Source organism: Engystomops pustulosus, chromosome 9 (assembly GCF_040894005.1).
Source record: "Engystomops pustulosus chromosome 9, aEngPut4.maternal, whole genome shotgun sequence".
Taxonomy (NCBI): domain Eukaryota; kingdom Metazoa; phylum Chordata; class Amphibia; order Anura; family Leptodactylidae; genus Engystomops; species Engystomops pustulosus.
The window spans coordinates 8,232,275-8,247,006 of NC_092419.1; the positions used below are offsets into that span (position 1 = coordinate 8,232,275).

The 14,732-nt window shown below is 43.1% G+C and overlaps 1 protein-coding gene across 2 annotated transcripts in view; it reads right to left on the reverse strand.

Annotated features, from left to right (window-relative positions):
- Positions 1 to 5,347: 5,347 nt before the first annotated feature.
- LOC140077967 (cytochrome P450 2G1-like) overlaps positions 5,348 to 14,732 on the reverse strand; it is a 119,169-nt gene continuing 109,784 nt past the window's right edge. Inside the window, exons 3-9 of one of the 2 annotated variants that reach the window (XM_072125660.1) lie at positions 13,215 to 13,364; positions 11,786 to 11,946; positions 10,540 to 10,716; positions 10,262 to 10,403; positions 7,483 to 7,670; positions 7,124 to 7,265; positions 5,348 to 5,826 (exon numbers count right to left, since the gene is read on the reverse strand). In XM_072125660.1, the coding sequence (XP_071981761.1) occupies positions 5,642 to 5,826; positions 7,124 to 7,265; positions 7,483 to 7,670; positions 10,262 to 10,403; positions 10,540 to 10,716; positions 11,786 to 11,946; positions 13,215 to 13,364 (1,145 nt within the window). In that variant the 3' untranslated portion in view covers positions 5,348 to 5,641. The remainder of the gene's footprint in view (positions 5,827 to 7,123; positions 7,266 to 7,482; positions 7,671 to 10,261; positions 10,404 to 10,539; positions 10,717 to 11,785; positions 11,947 to 13,214; positions 13,365 to 14,732) is intronic. The other variant, XM_072125661.1, reaches the window with a different exon arrangement.

The window sequence follows — 14,732 nt, forward strand, 5'->3', positions numbered from 1 at the left end:
GTTGAAAAACTCTCTGATCAGCATGAAGTCAGAAGCTTTGCGCTCGTCACAAGAGATGGGGGAAGAAGATTTCCTTGTTGATAGCAAAAGCACCCTCAGGTCTGTTTCTCAGCGCATATCGGAGGAGGTGGAGGAGGATGAGGAGGAAGAGGAGGAGAATGTTGGCGAGACAGAAGAGGGGACCATTGTTCAGTCCTTCACTGTTCAGCGTGTATGGGCAGAAGAAGAGGAGTTGGAGGAGTTGGAGGAGGAGGAAATGGAGAGTCAGGCCAGTGAGTGGAGTGAATCCTTGCGCGTTGGGACTCTGGCACATGTGACCCTCACGTTCAAAGAATTTATTCCAGCACCGATTACTGGGTATTCACTCTCCTGGACCCACGGTACAAGCAAAATCTTTCCACTCTCATCCCTGGAGAGGAAAGGAGTGTGAGAATGCATGAATACCAGCAGGCCCTGGTGCACAAGCTGAAACAGTATTTCCCTTCTGACAGCGCTAGCGGCAGAGGGCGTACTTCTGCGGGACAAGTAGCGAGGGAGAGTAGGCGAGCAGGCAGCTTGTCCAGCACTGGCTGGGGTACGCTTTACAAGGCCTTTTCCAGTTTTATGTCACCCTAGCAAGACACTGTCACCTATCCCCAGTCTCGGCAGAGTATGGCTGATCTTTACAGAAAGATGGTGAGGGAGTATGTAGCTCACCATGCCATCGTCCTAAATGATCACACAGCTCCCTACAACTACTGGGTTTCAAAGCTGGACATGTGGCACAAACTGGTGCTGTACGCCTTGGAGGTTCTTGCCTGCCCTGCCGCTAGCGTGTTGTCCAAGCGGGTTTTCAGTGCTGCTGGTGGCATCATCACCGATAAGCGTACACGCCTGTCGACTGACAGCGCTGACAGGCTGACGCTTATCAAGATGAATAAAGCCTGGATTTCTCAGGATTTCCATTCTCCACCAGGTGAAGGAAGCTCAACCTGAATAATTTATGCACTCCTCCTCCTCATTTTCCTCCTTCTCCTCCTCTTTGTACACTAAAGCAGAGGAAACTGGCTATTTTTTGCCAAGGCCAACTGGCTCTAGCTATAGTACTCTATGTATTTAATTTTTCTGGAGGGCCACCTACACGGTCCTCTGTTTTAAACAATTTTTGGGAGTGCCACATACAGCCACTCAATCTATTTAATATTTCTGGAGGACCACCTACCTGCTCCTCTGGTTTGAAAACTTTTTTGGACTGCCACATACAGGCACTCAATCTATTTAATTTTTCTGGAGGACCACCTACCTGCTCCTCTGGTTTGAAAACTTTTTTGGACTGCCACATACAGGCACTCAATCTATTTAATTTTTCTAGAGGACCACCTACCTGCTCCTCTGGTTTGAAAACTTTTTTGGACTGCCACATACAGGCACTATCCAAATTAAATTGTCTCCATAGCAGCCTCCACACGTCGTCTTTTTAGCTGCCTCCACACGTTGTCTCCATTGCTACCGCCACACGTCATCTCCATAGCTGCCTCCAAAAGTCGTCCATATAGCTGCCTCCATACATCGTCCCCTTAGCAAACGAGCTGTGTCACGCAGAATTTTGGGTTGTTTTCATGGCTTCCACATCAAACTTGTTAACTTTGTCGCCACCCTGCTGTGTAATCCACAAAATATACTGGCAAACTTTTATCATTTACCGATATTATTTCAGCGCTTCTTGCGCATCTGTTTACATTCCCCTCACCCGCCATAACCCAAACTTATAAGAACACTACTACACTTGATCTTATACAAAAGGTTCTTAGAAGTGCTGTTTGGGGAGTAGCCGAGAGACAGGGGTTTGGATAGGCGAAAGCTCGTCTGGCAGCGGAGCGCCAGCTCCATCCCAAGATCCAGCTAACATTGTTTTAACTGCAGCACCTTTAATCTACTACTAGTTCACTGCCACATACAGGCACTATCCAAATTAAATTGTCTCCATAGCAGCCTCCACACGTCGTCTTTTTAGCTGCCTCCACACGTTGTCTCCATTGCTACCTCCACACGTCATCTCCATAGCTGCCTCCAAAAGTCGTCCATATAGCTGCCTCCATACATCGTCCCCTTAGGAAACGAGCTGTGTCACGCAGAATTATGGGTTGTTTTCATGGCTTCCAGATCAAACTTGTTAACTTTGTCGCCACCCTGCTGTGTTATCCACAAAATATACTGGCAAACTATTATCATTTACCGATATTATTTCAGCGCTTCTTGCGCATCTGTTTACATTCCCCTAACCCGCCATAACCCAAAATAATAATAACACTACTACACTTGATCTTATACAAAAGGTTCTTAGAAGTGCTGTTTGGGGAGTAGCCGAGAGACAGAGGCTTGGATAGGCGAAAGCTCGCCTGGCAGCGGAGCGCCAGCTCCATCCCAAGATCCAACTAACATTGTTTTAACTGCAGCACCTTTAATCTACTACTAGTTCACTGCCTCCATACATCGTCCCCTTATCAAACGAGCTGTGTCAGGCAGAATTTTGGGTTGTTTTCATGGCTTCCACATCAAACTTGTTAACTTTGTCACCACCCTGCTGTGTTATCCACAAAATATACTGGCAAACTTTTATCATTTATCGATATTATTTCAGCGCTTCTTGCGCATCTGTTTACATTCCCCTCACCCGCCATAACCCAAACTTATAAGAACACTACTACACTTGATCTTATACAAAAGGTTCTTAGAAGTGCTGTTTAGGGAGTAGCCGAGAGACAGGGGCTTGGATAGGCGAAAGCTCGCTTGGCAGCGGAGCCCCAGCTCCATCCCAAGATCCAACTAACATAGTTTTAACTGCAGCACCTTTAATCTACTACTAGTTCATTGCCTCCATACATCGTCCCCTTATCAAACGAGCTGTGTCAGGCAGAATTTTGGGTTGTTTTCATGGGTTCCACATCAAACTTGTTAACTTTGTCGCCACCCTGCTGTGTTATCCACAAATGATACTGGCAAACTTTTATCATTTACCGATATTATTTCAGCGCTTCTTGCGCATCTGTTTACATTCCCCTCACCCGCCATAACCCAAACTTATAAGAACACTACTACACTTGATCTTATACAAAAGATTCTTAGAAGTGCTGTTTGGGGAGGAGCCGAGAGACAGGGGCTTTGGCAGGCGAAAGCTCGCCTGCCAGCGGACCGCCCGCTCCATCCCAAGATCCAACTAACATAGTTTTAACTGCAGCACCTTTAATCTACTATTACTTTACTGCCTCCATACATCGTCCCCTTATCAAACGAGCTGTGTCAGGCAGAATTTTCAGGTGTTTCACCAGATACATAGTGGAACTCGGCCCATCTGTTGCCGTCATGCTGGAGACCTGAAGTTGCAATCATAGCAGCGCAATATGGATGCCCCATACTGTCGCTCTTAAATCATGGAACCATTTCCGAAAAAACAATTAAAAATAGAACCACTATGCTATTCCATTATTCCTAGGTGAAATATTCAAACGACCCCGCCTGCTTTGAAAATTATAATTTTTTCAAAGTAAACGCTTCTGGCCCCCAGGCCCATTTTGGGTGGGGAGGAGCCGAGAGACAGGGGCTTGGACAGACGAAAGCTCGCCTGGCAGCGGACCGCCAGCTCCATCCCAAGATTAGGCAGCCTCAGAGGCATCCATGCATGCTGCCCCTGCTGTTTCCTGTCCATTTTGCCTCCACGATCCTCCACAGCGTCCACCAATGTCTCATTTCAACTCTCTATACCCCAGACGCTGGAGCACGAGAGGATATGCAGCACATCATCCCCTCATCAAACGAGCTGTGTCAGGCAGAATTTTCAGGTGTTTCACCAGATACATAGTGGAACTCGGCCCATCTATCGCCGCCATGCTTAAGACCTGAAGTTTCAATCATAGCAGCTCAATATGGATGCCCCATACTGTCGCTCTTAATCATGGAAGTCGTTTCCATGGCTGCCTCCACATGTAGTCCCCTTATGAAACGAGCTGTGTCAGGCTCATTTTTCGGGTGTTTCACCAGATACGTTATGGAACTTGGTCACTATGTCGCCACCATGCTGTGTTATCAACTAAATATACCGTCAACCTTTTTTTCACAAAGGAAATCATTTCAGCGCTTCTTGCTCACCTCCTTTGGTTCCTCTCTGCCGCCTTAACCAGGCAAAATACTGATACATACAGTGCTACACGTTATACTCGCCAAAAGGAATTTTTTAAATTGGTTTGAAGCCTGAGTCCATTTGGGGTATGTCGCCATGCCACTCTCTAGCCTGCAGCTGCTGCCGCTGCCTCTGCATGCCATCCCCTATAGTGTCAGGGTCAATTATTGCATGTTTTAGATGCTATGTAGCCTCATTCGGTCACTCTGTCATGGCCATGCTGTTGCCCATAATTTTGGCATAATGGTGCGATTAAGCAGCCTCAGAGGCATCCATGCATGCTGCCCCTGCTGTTTCCTGTCCATTTATGTGGTGTTTCCATCATTTTCTGAGGTTTCCAGGTGTTTGGTCAAGCTTCCCTGTGCAGAGCCTTGGTCCCCTTGAAAAATGCTCGAGTCTCCCATTGACTTCAATTCGGCTCGTTATTCGAGACGAGCACTCGAGCATCGGGAAAAGTTTGTCTCGAATAACGAGCACTAGAGCATTTTAGTGCTCGCTCATCTCTAATGAGCAGGCAGCTGGCACACGACCCAGACAGACAGGAATGGAGAGGTCCTTGGAGGAGAGCTGGTGGCTTGGAGGTGTCTGGGAACACTGGGAACACGGGAGCCACCATGAGGATCTGGAAATGCTGGAGACAGGAAACACAGAGGCGTCTGGAAACACTGGAAAACAGGAGCGTCTGGAAACGCTGGGAGGGCTTTCTCGTCAACAGGAACCACTGTGGGAAGCAAGGTGTAGAAACCTTGAAAGTTCCTATAAAAATTCTGAAGATCCGGCCAGGGAGGAAGGGAGGTGCCAGATAATAAGGGCGAGACCAGATTAGCAAGCACCAATCAGGAGGACGCTGGCCCTTTAAGGCCAGGAGAGCCGGCGCTTGTGTGCCCTTGAGAGCGGGGACGCGCGCGGCCTAGTGAGCGAGGACAAAGCCTAGTCGGCAAGCAGGAGCATTGGAGAGGTGAGCCTGGGGTTGCCGCACCACAAGGAAGGGCACAGGTGTAGCAACGGGTGTGGCCGTGACAGTTATTATTTGTAATTTTGAACCCCTCATAAGAAAAATGTTGTGGACATACACTGTAATGAAGAATTAAAATTCTACTGGCCCTTTAATCAGAATCCAGAAAAACTGGAGATTATTTGAAGAGTCTAAACTTTAAAAAAATACCGCAGAAAACATTGCACAAGAGACCATTCATGGTCCAATTATTCCAACTATTTAATATTTTTTTGATTAACATAAAATAATTAGAGATTTAATTGATTTCATATAGTATATTATATAATGTGTTAGATTTATGACAAATATATAAAAAAAATAATAAACCTAATTTATTCATTTTAATACATCCCTCAAGTTGATACATTTTACATATAATATATATTATATATCACTTATGTATTGTTTTTTTAATATTTAAAAACTATTATTTTCTGGTTTGTAGTTGTTGAATCTAGAAAGTGTATCTAATGCAAAAAAAGTAGTCATTAGAAACGAGGGATGACTTTCATTTGGTATGTATGGGGTCTTGATGCATTGGTGTTGGGTTCTGGTCTTATACTCAGGTTTTTTCTGTCGACGGTGGGCTCCAAGGTAAACTTCTGCAGGATAGTGGTTATGAAGAGGAAGAGCTCCATGCGGGCCAGGCCTTCTCCTAGACACATTCGTTTACCTGAGAATATGAATAAAATATACACAATTAACTAGTTAAATACTTAGGGGGCAGCTGACACTTTCCCTGCCCAGGCAGAGGCAGTGGCCTGGGTGGGTTCCAATGTCGCTACTGATTGGCCACGGCTTTGACATAAAACACTTCTTTATTAAACAGTTATGTGGGCGAACAGGGGACAGGAGCCGTGCTGCAACCAGGAGATGTAGTAGAATTAATAGACTTTATTTTTGTGCCTTGTGCCTGCTCTGGTCCAAATGTAGTTTACAGAGAGGATAACTTGGAATAGACCCAGGTTGAGTGTTGTTGAGCTTCCCAAGTAGAAGTTGGTGTTTGGTTACAAGAGATGTACCGTATATATATATATAAAATACAGAAATGGACAATGTGTTTCAGGAATAGATTGTCCACTTCCTCAGTGATTGAAGTATCACTTCCCAGGGGGTTGCAGCGGCCATCATGGTTATATTTTACCTATACTAGTGTTGTGCCAATTGCACAATCACACCAGGTGAGCACCTACCTATTGTTTTCGCCACCTATTCCCTTTACCACAAAAATACTACTGTATGGTGTGCGTTGTGTCTATATTTTTTGTCCATGTGGTTTTCCGGAATCGTTGAAGACAGGTTGCCTGTGCTAGTAACCCCATTTTAATTGTTTTTTTTAGTCAATTCTGAGTTGGAAAACAAGGGGTCCTAAAGGGGTCAAAGAGTCAACAATTATTTCTGGAATCCACCATAAATAACAGCTAATTGAGGATTTATTTTTTTATTGTGGTCGTCTTTAATACAAAGTAAGGCAATTGTTATGAATGGTGATGGGCGGACCCAAACAGCAATGTTCGGGTCCGTGCCGGATATTGCAGGGTCAGGTCCCTGAACCCAGACTTCAGCCAGAAGTTTGGTTTCAGCGTTCAGCTCAACACCCCCTCACCCTTCCCTATTGGTAACACCAGTGATTAGTGGTGGCATGAGTGTCAACTCTTGACATCACCGGTAGCAGGGATCCTTGAAAAGATGGTGGCACATGTGGCATTTAATTGCCAGTAGCAGCTTTTATTGGTAAGGTTGACCGTTCTGGTTCCATTCCAATACCCGAACCCAAACCCAGACCTAACTTTCAGGTTTGGGTTTGGTTGAACTTGCCCAAACACGAACTTGAACCGATCCACTTATTCCTAGTTACCAAATACCATCCATTCCTATCAAGTTATTAGTCTTCCATAATTTGATCAACCAATCATATAAAAGTGAGAGGCTTGTTGCCCATGGACTACAATTACATGATATAATGTTACCTGTGGAAAACGGCATAAATGCATCACTTTTCTTGAAGCCACCTTTATCATCGAGAAAGTGTCCAGGATCAAACTCATCTGAATTCTTGAATTGTTTGGGGTCTTTCAGGACTGAGGTCAGGATTGGAAACACCATGGTGCCCTGAAAGTACAAATGTAAAAGTAGATCTAGAAAATCAAAAGTTATAAAACTCATGTCTGGCTGGTAATTGATACCAAAATTTGATCCAAGATGAATCAGTTTAATTTAATAATTTCTGCTACTTTAAGCCATGAAACATACAGACTAGTTATTTCAAGTACATGAGAAGATGTTTATGCCAATAAACAACGTGATCAGGAGAAGACTGATACTGCACCTTAGGAATGTGATATCCTCGGAAGGTTGTGTCCTTGCTGACCGCATGGGGAACCCCTGCGGGGACAATATCTGAAAATCGTTGGATCTCATGGATCACGGCTTCTGTATAGGGCATCTTACTCCTGTCTTCTATTGATGGACAACGATCTTTGCCGATCACTTGGTCAATCTCTTTGTGGATCTTCTCTTAAAGTTTACAAAAAAACAGAACTTCTTTTACTAGGGTATTATATTACAACAGAATTTTTTTTTGGCCAAAGATGTTTGAAGTTTCTGAGCACATCTAAAATATATTCCGCAGAACCCCCTTGGAAACACATGCTATTCTTTTACCTCTCGCTGTTGATACCCTTTTCCCATTTTGCATTTCAGTTTTTGCTTCTCTCCCTTGACCCTTTCATGCACCTTGAGGTACTATAACAATGTGGTGTGGGGGGTGTATGGCAAGAACTCACATATTGAGATCTCTCCATACATAGCAGATGTCAGCTGTATAACACAGCTGATACCTGCCTCTAACTGCCTCTAGTCCATATTGGCCCTGTTTGCAACATTTACCCTGTCAAGTGCCACGGTCAAACCCAACTACGGCAGCTAACAGAGCTGTCAATCGGCACTGCCATCTTGGATGACCGAACAGCGTCCACATGTCCGAGTCAGCACTTTTCCATCCATAAATATTTGAAAAAAGAATGGTCAAACCCTTATATAGGCCCTAATTTGCTATGAATAGGTCAGTACACTGAAGTATCAGAAAGTTATTGGCCGATAAATTTCTTTTTTCTACAAAATATTAAAATTTTTCTAAATCTACTTAAACCTAACAAAACCTACAGTATATACATTTGGTACCTCTGTGATCTTAACAACACAAAGAATAAAGGGGAGGTGTCATTTGGAGTTCAAAATAAAAGCCATAAAAAGAAAATGTTGTAAAAGTGTTTTTTTTTGTCAATTTCATCGCACTTGGAATATTTTGCCAGATTTCCGGTACATTGCATTGAATATTTAATTGTGCCACTAAAAAATATAATTTGTCCCAAAGGTAAAAAGCCCATATGCATCTTAGTTACTGGAAAATTTTAAAAGTTATAGCTTTTGAATAGAGTAGAGTAAAAGACTCAAAAACAAAAGTGCATGAAAGTTTGAAAAGCCGAGACCCCTAACTTTTTATACAAAAAACTGAAAAAACCTATTGACTCGAGTATAAGCTGAGGGTTGGAAATGCATTGGTCACAGCCTCCCCAGCATAAAGCCAGCCAGCCCCGGTAGTGTATAGCCTGCCAGCCCCTGTAGTATGTAGCCTTCCAGACCCTGTAGTATATACCCTGCCAGCCCCCTGTAGTATATAGCCTGCCAGCCCACTAGTATATAGCCAGCCTGCTAGCCCACTAGTATATAGCCTGCCAGCCCCTGTAGTATATAGCCTGCCAGCCCCCTGTAGTATATAGCCTGCCAGCCCCCTGTAGTATATAGCCTGCCAGCCCCCAGTAGTATATAGCCTGCCAGCCCCAGTAGTATATAGCCTGCCACCCCCTGTAGTATATAGCCTGTCAGTCCCATTCGAGTATATAGCCTGCCACCCCCTGCCCCCAATATAATACCTGTAAGAAAAACAGTGTACCTCTTCTATAGAGCGATGCTCCGGCATCGGCTCCGTGTCCCTGCGCTGTCCGTCGCAGGCACCATGACGTCAGCGGCTGACATAAAAATCCCTGCGATGGAGCACACGGGGACACAGAGTCGATGCCGGAGCATTGCTGTATAGAAGAGGACCTGCTGGGGGCGTCGCAAGGTGAGTACACTGTTTTTATCTTGACTCGAGTATAAGCCAAGGTGAGGTTTTTCAGCACATTCTTTGTGCTTATACACAAGTATATACGGTAATTCTTTCTTTCTTTTTAGTTACAGAGACTTATGAGGGTTTGTATTTAGCCTTACAAATTGTTCTTCCTCATGACATCATTTAATATTCCATGCAATGTCATGATAAGCTGTAAAAAATTTCCACGTGCATTGAAATTGTCAGCGAGAAAAAAAACACATGTGCGTCATTGTTCTTGTAGTCTCTTTTTTTACTGCTTTCACTCTGGGCTCCAAATAACAACTCCCCATTTATGCTTTGGGTGGATACGATCACAGAGATACCAAATATATATTGGTTTCAATACATTTTAAAACATTGAAATTTGTATGTGCTGCAAAGTGGTGATTCTGAGATTTAGGCGCAGTTACGGGGGTTACTACTGGAAATATTCATTCTTATTTTATATATTTTCATATACTTAGATATCAGTCATTTTGGGACAGGATAAGACCTCATATATTTATGAATTTATTTGTTTATTTATTTTATATGAGTTGTAGGGAAAGGGTGGATTTTTTTACTTAAAAAAATGTTATTTTAGGCCACTTCCTTAGGTTCAATTTAACCCTAGGGGTTCTGATTGCTCATACCATATACAGAATTGAAGTATATTGTAATTTTGCTGGATGTCTGTATCATTATGCCAGTAGAACACTGTTACAGATCCTTCTAGGAGACAGGCCCTGGAGTCTCATAGAGACTCCAAACTATGAAGGCGATTCACCCCCCCCCATGACCTCCTTTGGGCCAATGATCTCAACCATGATGTTGGCTTGCATGTGAATGTGTCGGCCAACTAAATTGTCAACACCAACGATCAATGCCAGCTCGCTATGGCAATGTACCTTATCTGAATAGAATATAATGAAGTTATTACCAAAAATGCATAAAATCAGATCAGGCTATTTACCTTGTATTTCGGGAAATTTCATGACTATCAGAAATCCATATCTCAATGTCAAACTTATTGTCTCTGTTCCTGCCAAGAATAGATCTAATATTGTTGCCTCTAAATTTGTCTCATTAAATTCTGTGTCTTTATTCTTTCGTTCCTAAAACAAATAAATTGAATAAATGTTTAAATTACCAAAAACATTGACCATGTCCTATATTGGCCTCATATGGACATCTACTGTGTCTAGATGTAAAAGCAATAGAAACAAAGTCCTAAAAACAATACAAATTCACCTCGTCCATCTTTATGAGGAAGCAATCTATGAAGTCTCGGGGGCAGTTCTCGTCCAGGGTGGCTCGGTGAGAATCCATCCTCTCCTTCACAAATAGTTTTAGATCGTCCAGAATTTTGAAGATCTTTTGGTGAGGACCAGGAATCCGGGACATCATAGTTGGGAATATGTTGAGAAGCTTATGAGGGGAAGAGGTAAGAGAAAAAGAATATTCTTTTGGTTCATTCACATTTATACACATTTCACTGTATACTATAACATTTCTATAGCTTTAAGGGAAATTTACTATCAATTTCAAGAATGATAATCCAGGGGCACTTACTCGTAGATCCTGGCACCGTGATTGTGGTCATCTTCCTATATTTTCTTCTTCCTTCTAAAATCAACTTTTAAAATTATGCCAATGCACCTGAAGTGCCCCTTGGGGGTATTACCAAAGCCTCTCCCTACCCCTCTTCTGTCTCAGTACTGCCTGATATAATCTCGCTGCTGCAGAGGCAGGTTTAGCACACAGTGGGAGGGGGAAGTGCTCCTGCATTCTAACTGCCTGTGATTCTGCATCACGGAAGGGCTCTGTTAATCCTATAGCCTCATTAGCATCATTTTAAAAGTTGATTTTAAAAGGAAGTAGGCTGGATATTAAATATAAGATGATTACCACAGTCACGGTGCCTGGATCTAGGAGTAATGTCCCTGGTTTATCATGATGGATTTTGATGGTAGATTTCCTTTAAGGTATAAACTGAAACTAAAAATTTATAGATAATTTTAAGGTTTTTGTTCTGTTTGGTTTTATGGTCATGTTTATAGCTCATTTGTACACCATTGTGATTCCATGGCTACAAACTTCAAAATCTGTGTAGTCAAGGGCCACATTAGCACAACTGTCTGTCAACTCCTTTTTGCCCATTATTTAACCCTTTCAGTATTTTTTGTTCTTCTAATTTTCACAGCCTGTGTGCCCTCTCCATTTACAGGCGGTCCCCTACTTAAGGACACCCGACTTACAGACGACCCCTAGTTACAGACGGACCCCTCTGCCCACTGTGACCTCTGGTGAAGCTCTCTGGATGCTTTACTTTAGTCCCAGGCTGAAATAATCAGCTGTAACGTGTCTGTATTGAAGCTTTATTGATAATCCTTGGTCCCATTACAGCAAAACATTTTGAAACTCCAATTGTCACTGGGACAAAAAAAAATTATATATACAGTTCCGACTTATACCATTATACATTTAAGATAGCTACCTGCCCAAAACGAGTGCTCAACACCTGGATAAGATCATAAATGTATGACAAGAGAGACAAGAATTTTTGGTCTTCGTAGTCGAACCTCTCACCAAACACAACGGAGCAGATGACATTGGAAACAGCGAGACGCAGTATATGTGTTGGGTCAATTAAAGTATCTGTTGGTAGAAAGAAAGAGGGCATTAATTATTGATCTTCACTATATAATAATGAAATTTTGGAAGGTATAAACTATGATAGATTGCTGCACAGTAGGTCTGTAGGTGTATACAATAGGCTTTATAGGCAAACTTAGTGTTGACCGAGAAAATCGGACTTTCAATTCCATAGTTTGGGGATGAGAAGGAAAAGGAGTGGTGGATTTTACATCAGGTAATCACGACAGAGTCTCCAGTCAACAGTCGCTGCCATAGGGCTACTGATTTTGGCCCCCAGCTACTGTCTGTGGCGTCCTGTAAATGTGAATGGTCTGTGTATATGTGATAAATGTTTCCCTGGTCAATCCCAGGCAGACCCTGACTATAAAAGTTCCTACAAAATGTTTTGAAAATGGATCTGTTCTGCGGCCGTTAGACTACCATGTTCCTGACTGAAGACTGTCTCTGGTAGGTGTTCCTGTTCCACTGATCCATAGGTGACAAATTGTCAGCATTGGTTTAACTTGACTTTGTAATTGTTGTGCCTGCCCTCTACTTGGTCTCTCCTTGACCATCCTCTTTTAAATCAGTTCTCTTGAACCACCAGGGTAATCTGCTACCTATATCAGAAATACAGTGGAACAGAGAGACTCATTGGGGGTCATTTACTAAGGGCCCGATTCGCGTTTTCCCGACGTGTTACCCGAATATTTCCGATTTGCGCCGATTTCCCCTGTATTGCCCCGGGATTTTGGGGCACGCGATCGGATTGTGGCGCATCGGCGCAGGAATGCGCGCGACGGAAATCGGGGGGCGTGGCCGAACGAAAACCCTACGTATTCGGAAAAACCGCCGCATTTAAAAATCGGAAAATGTGTCGCTCGGGGCGCGCTTACCTTCACTCAGCCGACCTCGGTGAATTCCGTCGCGTTCTGATGCTTTTCATCACCACCACCACCACCTGGTGGACGGCAGAGGGACTACCTTATTAAATCCCAGCCGGACCCGAATCCAGCGCAGAGAACGCGCCGCTGGATCGCGAATGGACCGGGTAAGTAAATCTGCCCCATTAATTCCATTGCAATGAATGCCAGGTCATATAGGCTGTAAACCAATGTGGGTAATTCAGACAACAGCTTCCTTAGAAGTAGCCCAAAGTTTAAACTTAGTCCTACAATGTTGATCCAGAAGATGGCCTTAATAACCAGGAGACAGAACACAAAATGCAAATAGATGGTCAAGAGCCATCAGCCCAGCCCTTGAGATACATTTTTTGAAAGCCCATTTACCTTTGTCCTTCATAAATTTTTCTGCCAGACATCGAGCTTCTTCTTGGATTCTTTCTTCAATACTTCTCTTTCCCATTCCAAAATTTCTCAATGTTGTCAGAGAAAATCGACGAAGGATTTTCCACCTTTCTCCGCTGCTTGCAATGACCCCTGTAAGTATCAGCAAATGGTTATAGAGTTCCTATCACAAATAAACAATTAGGATTATACAAAAACTTTAGGGCAATCTAAATCCAACAATTAGGATTATACAAAAACTTTAGGGCAATCTAGACATGGAAAATCACTTGAAAAAAATCTTTTTCAACACTTTTTCTGACAACAGGAGGGCTTCTGTTGCCCGAAACGTGGCAACGGTTATTGTACTTCATGATGGACTAAAATAAAGATGAACGATTTTAGCCATATTGTTTGAGAAAACTTTTTCAAGTGATTCACCATGATTGGATATCCCTGCCATCCAAGCAGCTTCTTCTCATAGTGGAGGCCTCTACTGACATGCGTCAACAATACACTGGACCGAAAACAACATGGAAGGGTGAGCTGTAATGGTTTTATTTAATTTTTGCACAATCCAGTGAGTAATAATCATAGTCTTACATACTCTAATTACATAGACTTTGTCATCCGTAGTGAGCACCACTGTAGTTGTTAGAAGATGACGTCAAAGAACTAATTTATTGTAGGCAACTCAAGAATCTTCAATCAAATTAACAGCCTCCAAGATTAATTATTTGCACCAAAGTTTTTTTGAAATTTGGTGCCTTTTAGGCTGTGCCTCTTCCCACACCATAGAAATCACTGTCTGTATGTTTAGATCTTTACTTTTAGACAGGTGGTTCTGAGTCATACAAAACAGAATGGACCCACCCATCTCTGAGTACAGATCTGAAAACAGTGGAGAGTCTAAGTAGCATAGTTTGAACATACACTTTTGTCTTGGGCTAGAGCAGATGACCTGACACCTTGAAGCTTACATAGAAATCTGAAAATAATGACATTGGACTTATGCTAGTGCCATTACTTGGAATGTGGCGACCATGGAGGACGGTGAGCAATCATGAGGAAAGAAATAATAGAGTACCGAATTCAAGTGTGGGTTTCAAGTGGAAATGAAACTTGTAATACTAAGTGGAGGCTTAAATGATCTGAAATGAAGTGCTGCTTGTAATTTGGAGAGTAGTGGAGCTGGAGTCCAACTGGTAGCCTGCCAAAGAAATCATAAATAGTATCGCAAGTAAACATTGATAAGGTAGAGTATCTTCGAAGGTCATTTACTGAGAAAAGTTAAAATAATGGGGCAGATTTACTTACCCGGTCCATTCGCGATCCAGCGGCGCGTTCTCTGCGCTGGATTCGGGTCCGGCCGGGATTCATTAAGGTAGTCCCTCCGCCGTCCACCAGGTGGCGCTGCTGCGCTGAAAAGCATCGGAACGCACTGGAGTTCACCGGCTCGGGCTGAGTGAAGGTAAGTGCAAGCTCCGCGACAGATTTTTTGTTTTAAATGCGGCGGTTTTT